The 10,397-nt window shown below is 37.0% G+C and overlaps 1 protein-coding gene across 1 annotated transcript; it reads right to left on the bottom strand.

The window, feature by feature from the left end:
• Window positions 1-771: 771 nt before the first annotated feature.
• LOC132617210 (probable 1-acylglycerol-3-phosphate O-acyltransferase) lies at window positions 772-8,872 on the bottom strand. Its single transcript, XM_060332162.1, has 9 exons — window positions 8,628-8,872; window positions 6,984-7,220; window positions 5,674-5,720; window positions 5,440-5,558; window positions 5,186-5,346; window positions 3,585-3,694; window positions 3,381-3,480; window positions 1,394-1,517; window positions 772-1,249 (listed from the first exon to the last, which is right to left on the bottom strand). The coding sequence occupies exons 1-9, from the start codon at window positions 8,792-8,794 to the stop codon at window positions 1,124-1,126; spliced, it is 1,191 nt and encodes a 396-aa protein (XP_060188145.1). The 5' UTR covers window positions 8,795-8,872; the 3' UTR covers window positions 772-1,123.
• Between the last annotated feature and the right edge of the window lie 1,525 nt (window positions 8,873-10,397).

Genomic DNA, 10,397 nt, shown 5'->3' with positions numbered 1-10,397 from the left:
ACAACAAAGAAGCGTTTCCTATCAAGAATTTTTTCATACCCAGAGCTCGAACCCAAGACCTCCAGTTAAGGGAAGAGGCTGCACCACATCCTTTGGTGGTAATATGCTATTACAGTTGAACTGAGTTAAATTCTCATTTTCATTTTTTGCTGCTTGATGTCACGCGCAACAATGGGCAAAAAGTTCTTTTTTTGTTTTTTTTTGGTGGGTGGGGGGTGTGGGATTCAAAGCCAAAAAGTTTACTAATGAACATAACGACCAAAATGTTCTGATGGAGAGAATTGAATTCAACAACATACCAGTGAAATCCCTCCGGAGGGAATTTGATTAACTTTTGATAATTTCCAATCAAATAATTCAACAAATTCTTTCAATTCTTAGTTCTACTATTTTCAACTCTTGCGTATGCCTCTATCCTATTAAAATATATTTAATAAAAACCATAACAAGTCCAATTATTTTAATGAGATGGAAAAAAAAAAGTTTATAGTAATCAAATTGCCAGTGTTTAGTTTGAGTTCCAAGTGATTTAACCTATGACATAGTATGAGTCAACTGAGCTCAGGAAAGGCAACAAAAAAATTCATCATGCGTCACTAGTGTAGCCACTTATCAGCTTAATTTTTGTGGTGGACTGCATTTAGCTTCAAAATTGGGGGGAGAAGTGACATTAATGAATTTACTCCTTGCTAACACCTAAAATGGCACCTCTCACAGATATATGTACTTTGAATAACACAGAGTAGTAAATTTCCTTCTTGACAAAGCATATCGAAACAAAACAATCAGAATTGACGCTTTGATTCAAATCTTATCTATACACTTATCTAATTGATTTAGTAACTACTGAGATATAATATTCATAAAAGAACACAAACGCGATTTCAAGAACAAAAATCATTCAGCTATCTATACATGACTTCCTACAAGGAACGAACAGTCGAACGGATTGCTGCCCATTCATAATGACTTCCTCAATATTGATTTTATGTTCTAAGAAATTGTAAAGGATAGGTTACTTAGACCAGTTAACACATTTGAGAGAATTTTAAATCAATGCTATCTATTGTACAATATCTACCTATACCACACGCAACGAAAGCACCACGGCGATGTGTCTCCTTCAGACAGATATCAAGCCTTCAGGGAGCGAGTTATTGTCCTCCTGTGGTGAGATAAATCTACGGCAAGCATAGAGTACAGCAGAATGGAATGCCGCTGTGTTTTCCAAAAATACAAAGTGACCAGCCTGCAAGAAAGTATAGGGATTTTAGTGCAACTAGGAATTATCCCGGTGCTTCATTTTATACTAGAGTGTAGTTTCAGTAAACAAGAATCAAAAGTTAATTAACTTTTGGAGAGGCCCGGCAAAAGGGAAAGAGAGAGAGAGAACCTGAGGGACCCTAATGATTTCACATGGAACCTTCATATTCTTCCTCGCCTGTTCCGCTCCTTGGTAATTCATCCAATCTTGGTGTCCATATATGAAAGCTGTTGGCACCTTCCAATCTGGTGCTCTGTGAATATGAGAAGTCCAGAGATATTAGCAGAGAATCACGACTAAAATTCTCATCAAGGTTTAGAGCATCAAGTTACTTTACTATTTAACATCATGTTCGCCTAGCTAGTTCTATTTTGACAGGAAACCCTAAGAGGCTTCTGAAATCCCAAAGCCCCATAAGAATCAGTGCATCCTAGCTGAAACCAACTAAAGCAGTTATATAACAGGATTCAAGAAATGTTGAACCCCATCCATCAACAGAATACTACTACAGTCTTACATTTTTCGTTTGAACTCATAAACTTTTAAGACCTTGTCCTACAGAGCATTAGCTACACACTATGAATACCATGCCAAATCATCTTGGTTACAGAAATATACTCATTCCATCAAACAAATGAAGTATTTCTCCCTGGCTTTTAAGTTTAATGCTACAGTCAATAAATCAACCAACTACGTCTCAATCCTAAACTATCTATCGACTATACAAATGCTCTATAGCTATTCCGCTTGATTCAAGCTTAGTTTATTCCAATTCAAAATAATTTGTATCTAAGGGATATTTGAGGTTCTCTAGATCTCACATTTTCACTAGGATGTACATGTCTCTAAACAGTAATAAAAAAAATCTCCTGGCAAATACAGGACCGAGTGAAACGTAAAAACAACGAAACATTAATCCTACTAGCCGGTATAGCCTACGTAGATGTATTGCTTCCATTGTGTTATGTTCCTAGGCTAAGACCCGCATTGATCCCGAGAGAGAGATATAGGTCTTCTGAAACTTCTCTCAATGTGATTTTAGGTCTACCTTGTCCTCTATTATCAGTTTCATTCGTCATATTATTGCACCTATAATGCCGGTTCATATGAAGTCCAGGACATGACAATCAATTCATCACAGGCAAAAGATTAAGATATCAAATATCACAGAAAGTGATTTTCAGTTAGTTGTATGCAGTTCAAGGATTTCCTTTACTTTAAAGGTCAAGAGGGTGAGGCTCCTAGCAATTGGGAATTCAGAATACGGTTCCAAATGATAACTGTATTACACCACATCAACCCAGCCATTATTTGAATGCTTAAAATTATAATGCCTGGGTAAATCTTATGGCCCTCATCCGTTTGGATAAAAAAATTCCATGTAGTTGAGTCTCCTACTAACATTTAGTTGCTTCAAATAATTGCATTAGTAGACCATCCAAATTCTTACTCATTTACATCCCAAGATCTACACCGTGCAAATTCAATTGCATTTGCGCTCTTCAATAAGCTGTGGAATAGTTCCTATGAGCTTTCTAGAAGACCTTATTGCAAAGATGTGAAAGCAGGGTCCGCCTAACTGCATTAACTGTAATGCAGAAAGTCCATTTAGTTCCCTCATCTCAGCCTCTCAAGTGAGAAGGATATTATTGAGCGGCGCATATTGTCTTGGACATTTTTACTATCTTTATGTGTTTCCTCTTCCTGCAGGTCAACACAAATTACTGCCGCACTACTGATTAAGAAGAAACAGAAAACCCATAGGTCAAATCAATAGTTTCCACAGTCCGTGCTTGAAATTAAATTGATACATCGCAAATCACATTAAATATACTTCTATAGTTTTAATGAGAGGCTCATTTGAGCTCCTTCCTTGTATTACAGCAATGTGTAGCAAGAAGACAACATTTTAGTGGAATTAGAAAAACAGAAAATGAACAATACTCAACGGACCAGTAAGGATCTACAGTGGGAGAATCTTAGGTTTTAAGCATCTTATTCAGCAGCTCAGTAATAAAATAAGCATGTATTTGCATGTGTGTTCTTGGGTGTGAAGAGAAAGAGAGGGGGGGAGGGGGGGAGGTAGAGAGAAACAGAGACAGAGCGGGTATATCACCTGTATAAAAGAGGACTCTTTGCAAATGCTCCAAAGGAAAATATATATTTTAAGCATAGCTCCCCACTCGGTTTTGCTGCCAAAGTATGGTATACATAATCTTCCATAAAACAAGCAACTGGTATTAGAAACTTAAGATGTGCAAGGTATACAACCATTATGAGAAATAAACAACCATGCAAATCAATAAGATTTGCAACGTACCTGACAGTAGTCTGGACTCCTCCTCAGTTAAATCATCTCCATTGGAATATGAACTAAATCTAGAATTTGTGTATCTGCGAACAAGGTCTGGACCCCATGGGCCTAAGCCTCTGCATTATTAAAATGCCAGCAGTATTAGCACTCTTCAGATACATAAGGCCACACATACAAAATTCTTTCAGACCCATTAGTCCAGGTCAAACTTCAATCCAGGAAAGGATCCTGGACAGCTACAGGAAGCAGCTTTGAGCGAAAAACAAGTCAATACGCAAGATAAAGTATCAAATATCAAGTATATGAGTAGCACCAACTCTACAGTCCGTAAATATTCACAGGCATCCACATGTAAATGATTTTTCAAAAATTCAGCATATCAAACAACCATCTATGAAGTCAATTATTTTTTGTCAAATCATTGATAAATACTTGAAAGAAATGGCTCTGGCACTTGGTAACTCTTTTCGTTACTGAAAACCTACAGGATTATGACAGAGTGGGGAGGGAGTGGGGCAGCGGGAAAGATTAGCAGCCATAGCCCACAAGGGAACCCTTACTTATAAAAGGCATTTTCAGGAGAACTTTCTTTTCATACATAAAGAAAATATGAATGCCTCATGTGTCAGGTAAAATCCAAAGGCATGATGAATGGCTTAGTTCTACAGATAACCATGATAAATCAAAGAAAGAGAAGGTTAGTCCCTTGATTTCCTATTAACACACTAAGATGAAAAGTTGCCCCGTTATACCGACCAAACATCTTTTTAAGGGGAAGAAAGAAAAGGTTTGATAGCTGAGCTCTGAAGATGGGATAAATTCTGGTGAAGATGCCACATCAACACCAAAAAATTCAAAGAAATGAGATCTTACCTTCCCTCCCTCCCCGAAAAAAAAATTCCCTGGTGAAATGGTAAGTTTTACCCTGTTCCCCTTTTGAAACAATATCTTGCATTACTTGGGATATAGAGGATTCCTAAGAAATGATATCTTGTTTTCTTGTTTGAATAGACATTTGAGTTACTTTTACAATGTAGAGGATTCATATAGCTGAAGCCAACTAATTTCGGATTGAGGCATGATTAAGTGCTTGATGTATTACATTTTCTTTCAATCTTTGGAATGTGAAAACCATTCAAGGACAGGTGACAATTAAATTAAGACGAAGCAAACCATCGAATGGGGCAGTAGTAAAGTTTAGATGGTTAAGAAATCAAGATATTGAATCCATATGCCAGTATCTTATATGGGTTCCTCAGGTCCTTTACCATGCATTCCTCGAAAAACATTGACAGCCAGGCAAAGCATATATCTGCAAACAAAGTACAATATGCTCGCCATATGATCATATCAATGAAAGAAGGGGAGCAAAGGAGAGATGAATCATAAACAGCAATAGGCATTAGTCTTAGAATGATGAATGTTCAACGAGTAAAGTAAAGACTGCACTAACAGAAACTACAGTGAGAAGAAGGAACAAACGAGAAAAATCAGACATGTATGAAAGTATCACAGTAAATGATCGTATTATGCAGTAACACATCCAAAAGCAATGTTCATCAGCATGTTAGACTAGAAGTAGAAGCAAGCGTTTAGAAAACCTCTACCTGATAATTTTCATCGGGGTAAAATTAGACTCCCAAAGATGATTCAAGACAGCTCCCTTCCATGTTGCTCTGAACTTGGTCATCCACTCAGACATATGTTCAGTCTGTGATGTAAATCCAGCTGGTCCTACCAGAACCAACTGCTGAACATGCTCATGATGCTATAAGAGGAATACAATTGTCAATCAGCAGTAAAATATACATGCCAATATACATTACACTAAAAAATCACAGTTCTATGAAGTATTGATCACCTTGAGAGCATATTTTGAAGCAACATACCCTCCAAAAGAGTGCCCAAGCAAAATAAAGTTGCTAAGATTTTTGGCTTTACGCCACTCCTCAAAGGAATCGATAAACCAATCCTCAGTCTCTGCATTAATGTTTTATAGAAAAAGAGATAAAAAAGAGGTGCTTCATAAGCTGCAGATATAGTATCTTGCAAATGAATAAAGATACTCAAGTTTGGAATCAACCTTAAGACTAACCTTCAGTACTTCTGCATGTGAAGTCAGGCCTGCTTGATCCACCCCAACTGCATCATATATTAGCCAGTCAGAGAACTACCAGTTGCGCATTTGTTTCTTTGGTTTTTAAATTTATTCTACATAGAGGTGACATCTCTATTGAAAGACCTCTACCACTCCTTTCTGTTCTACTCTTAAGACTTATAGCAGCAGCTCTTGAAGCTGCCGCTAACTAAAGAAAGCAAAAGGAAGCAAAGCATGGTCGATTAGACCAGTTAGCCTCAACATACTTCTCAAGCAGAATAAATTAGTGACAATGTCACAACATGAATACGTCCTATTTTTTACCAACAACAACAACATACCCAGTGTAATCCCACAAGTGGGGTCTGGGGAGGGTAGAGTGTACGCAGACCTACCCCTAACTTGGGAGGTAGAGAGGCTGTTTCTGATAGACACTCGACGTCCTATTTTATTGTTACCATTCTGAAAATGATGTCCTATTTTACTAAATTGACACGGAAAACCTTCACGTGATACATATATAACAAGTTTCTACATAGAAAAGTCTACATAGAAAGGGCTGAAAATCAACCCTGATAATCTTAAAACTTTCACTTTCTTCTCTTTCAAGTCAGGTAGTGCCTTCGATAGTTTCCTTGCGATCCAGACAGACTGAGGGCAACAGCACACTGTGTGCCTCCTTAATTAATAAATACAACTTGGTTACAACATTTTTGTATCACCCCATAATAACATCCCGAAGATTTCAATTGAAGAATTAGTGACTTCTCGAATCATTCTCACTATACCATTCAACTGAATTATCAATTAAACAAAAAAAGAAACTAGCACAAGGCTGATCATCCAACAACTGCAGCTACTAGCAGTACTGAAAATAAAGGGATTGTTGAAGTTATAACTCGAGCAAATATGCAAACCAACAAAACAAAAACTCACTAAAATCCACCCAATGGGGATCTAATTTCAGTTAGAATTTAACAGGATAAGTAAATATTTTCATCCAATGAAGATTTGAATGCTTGCTTAAGAGAATATTGTCCAACAAAATTGACCCAAATGTGCCGAAGTACACATTTCTGCGCAATAAACTATTATTAGAAGACAATTTCACTTCCAGTAGGTCTTAGTTATTTCCACTAACCAAACAACGAGAACATCTTGAATCAAAACAAAAATAGTTAAATTGAATCTTCTATATCACCTGACATATGTGGTGTAAGTACCACTAGAGCATGTTTCAAGAGTGCGGAAAACATTTGTATGACATCACGAATTTGCATATAAATTCACACAAAATAAATACTCACCCAAGCTGATCAATAGCAATAACTTTGAAATGTTTTGCAAGGGCATCAAAATTCCGAAAGAAGAAACCTTGAGAGGCACCATATCCATGGACCATAACAAGAGTAGGAGAACCCTCTTTGCTGTCAAAAGTAACAGTATTGATAAATCTTGGTTCATTGCTCACCGATCGAAACCATCTAACTTTTGAACCTGGTGGACCAGACCCAATGTTGACCTGCTCTTGAGTATAAGGAGTCCTAATATTAGAAAAAAGGCATAAAATCAAAGTGAGCCTCTGAGCATCAATAACCATAAAGTTGCACTCTTTATTTACTGAAGCAGGCATTCAACAAAATACAAAACCAAGAAACAGACAAACTATCGTAACAGGTGAAAGAAAAGTTTGCATTATGGTCACTCCATGTTTCCTGACAGAAAATACAATGAAAAACTTGAGCATTACTGATTCTAAAAGCATCCCCAGAGTTTCCACTTGCTAAACCAATGAATGCAGCCGTGTTTTTAAAGGAGAAGCGCAAAAGCGACAAGGTCTTTGGGGATTAAAACGGAAAGTAAGAAGTGAAGCTCACGCTTCTTTAAAGTGAAGTGCACTATTTACAAAACATAAAAGTTACACATTTATGAATTTAGTACTAGTAATAATCAAATTTCAATTCAAATAATTAACTTGACCAATCGATTTACAATAATGCTGATATTGATCCGACTACTCAAAGTTGAGATTCAAAGATTTGAATGTTTCTTTTTTTTTTTTTTGGATGACATGGGAACCTGCAGCCGCTACCCGCACAGGGTAAACCCAGCTCCTGTGCAATTGCTCGCAACCCACACAGGAGAGATAACCCGCACTAGACAAGCCCCGTGCGACGAGCTCGACCCAGAAGGATTTGAATGTTTCTTATTGGGGTCACTTTCAGCGGCATTCTTAGAAATGCGCATCTATCTGAAGTGAATGGCTTCGCCCATGAAGCAATGACCCCTCATTGCACATTGCTTGATGGATTTTAATAACGCTGGAATGCAGTAGCATATAAATTCATTTACCCAGACAACAATTCTTTTTAGTATGTTAGGTAACACGTCCAATCAATTAAGTTACAGGGTTGACTAATTAGAAAATGGTTGACCGCAGTATAAAGATAGTCTAACTACAATAAATACTCCAAACTCTGAAGAGGAAATAGATAGTTATGAGTTTTGCTCGGCTAACTAGCTTACTCACACTTTGACTAATCTAGTAGTTAAAATTCTACAGCCTAGCAGATGTAGGTGCCAGTAAACCTATAGCTTGAAACATGCCAGTCCACACTAAGTGTTGAAACTGGAATTATCTCCAGTTTTTTCTCCTAAATGTAAACCACTCAACTATCTGCTTTGAGACAACTAAATTTAAATAGCCAACTTATGTTGCGACTGAGATATACTCCCTCCGTCCCAATTTAAGTGTCTTAGTTTGACCGGGCACAAATTTTAAGGAATAAAAAGAAATTTTTGAATTGTTGCTTAATAAGAAAACGACAAGAAGTGAGAGTGAGTAGAACAATTGAATGTGATTGCCGCATATACATGAAATTGAAACGAGAAACTCAGAAATACACAAATGATTAACAAAATTAGGGGGAATAGATAGACAATAGCAATACCTAACAAGAGAAAGAAGGCGTTTTTCGGCAGCAATGATATGATCAGTAGATGTAGGTATCCACCGAAGAACTGACGGCCAAAATGACCTCTTTTTCGCTTCCGCAGCTGTTGTTGACGAATTGATTTGTTCCGCCATTTTCACCAATCTCCTTAACCCTATGCTCATACGATTGATGCAAAAGATCTGGATTTTGGCAGAGCTCAATTTGAAGTCCCCAATTTAAAGTGTTTTTATTGAAGTTTTAATTATTGAGTCGAGGTGTTGTTTTTTGATTAGTCAAGAGGTTTTGATCTTGCTCAAAAGTTTTTATTTTGATACTTTGACCCTTAACTTTATTTTTAATATTTTGCCTTCAAATTTTATTTTTAACACTTTGACTCAGTCAATATAAACTTTAAAATACTAAAATTGGTCCAAAAAAAGGGCGCCAATAGTTGCACCCGTTTTTGCTCTTTTCCCTCCTATGTTCTTCTTTTCTCCTTCCTCCATTCGTTCTTCCTCCTTCTTCTTGTTCTTCTTTTCCATCCGCCTGTTTTTCTCCCTCCACTCTTCTTCCTCATCTTCCATTGCTGCTTCCCCTGCTTCTTCTTCATCCATTGTTGTTCCATTTTGAAGAATCTGCTCAACAAAAGAAAAAACTAAACCACCAAATTTACAATTTTTTTGGTTGGATTTTGTTAGTGTCTACATGGGCATTACTTCATAAATATTGCTGCTTCCCCTGCTTCTTCTTCTTCCATTGGTACGGCATTTTGAAGAATTTGCTCAACAAAGAAAAAAACGAAACCAGCAGATTTTGCAATTTTTTGGCTGGGCATTACTTCAGAAGTAATTTCCGCTCATTTGGTAAGTAAAATATTGCTGTTTTGTTTCAATTATTTATGTGGGTTTTGCTGCTGATTTTCCAACAATTTACAGTAGCAATTGTACTTGTTGCAACAAGTGCTAAAGCTATTGTATAAGAGCTTCTAAAGTTTTGCAACAACTGTTGTAGTTGCTGCAGAAGCTGTTGTAGTTTATGCAACAGCTATTGTAGTTGCTGCCACAATTACAACAGATTATGTAGTTGTTGCAACTTCTATACTAATTGTTGTTAAATACGTAGTATGAATAAGTTGCAACAGATTTGTGAGTTGTTGCAAGTAGTGTACTACCTGTTGCAACAAGTATATTACTTGTTGCAACAACTCACTGATCTGTCGGATTCAGCTTCAGTCCAACAGAACCCAAAAACTGGACCCAAAAAAAAAAACTGTAGCTGACTCCAACAGATTAGTTAGTTGCTGCAACAAGTGTATTACCTGTTGCAACAAGTAATTTACTTGTTGCAACAACTCATTAATCTGTTGGACATCTTCAACTGTCTTTGGATTAAACAGAACTCAAAAAACTGAAGCTGACTCCAACAGATTAGTTAGTTGGTGCAACAAGGATAGTACTTGTTGCAACAGGTAATCCACTTGTTGCAACACCTGATTCATCTGTTCCAACAAGTCATTGAGTTATTGTATTTTGTTACTATACAGTCATGACCTTTTTTAAAAAAATAAAATATATTCAGGTAGCATTAATAGGGGACTCAATAACAATAGGTGTTGATTGTCATGGCGAATGGATCGAGAAAAACAATCGATATATTTGGCGATGGAAGGGTAGTCACATGTTAGAGACGATAGCGATGAGTGTCCAAAGAGATGTTGTGTTTGATGGTTTTGTGAACTTCATCATCACCTATTGTGAATTAACTTGTGAACCGAAAGATCTTGCC

The sequence above is a fragment of the Lycium barbarum genome, chromosome 11 (genome assembly GCF_019175385.1).
Source record: "Lycium barbarum isolate Lr01 chromosome 11, ASM1917538v2, whole genome shotgun sequence".
Lineage (NCBI taxonomy): Eukaryota > Viridiplantae > Streptophyta > Magnoliopsida > Solanales > Solanaceae > Lycium > Lycium barbarum.
The sequence above is the reverse complement of the archived record's forward strand: the minus strand, read 5'-3'. Positions and strand labels throughout refer to the sequence as shown.

Excerpts from the sequence above, each read along its gene's own strand:
- LOC132617210 (XM_060332162.1), bottom strand. The coding sequence starts at position 8,794 with ATGAGCATAGGGTTAAGGAGATTGGTGAAAATGGCGGAACAAATCAAT. Across the intron at positions 7,221-8,627 it reads CGCCTTCTTTCTCTTGTTAG|GACTCCTTATACTCAAGAGC; the intron begins GTATTGCTATTG and ends TTCTAATATTAG. Across the intron at positions 5,721-6,983 it reads ATTGCTATTGATCAGCTTGG|TTGGGGTGGATCAAGCAGGC; the intron begins GTGAGTATTTAT and ends TATATGATGCAG.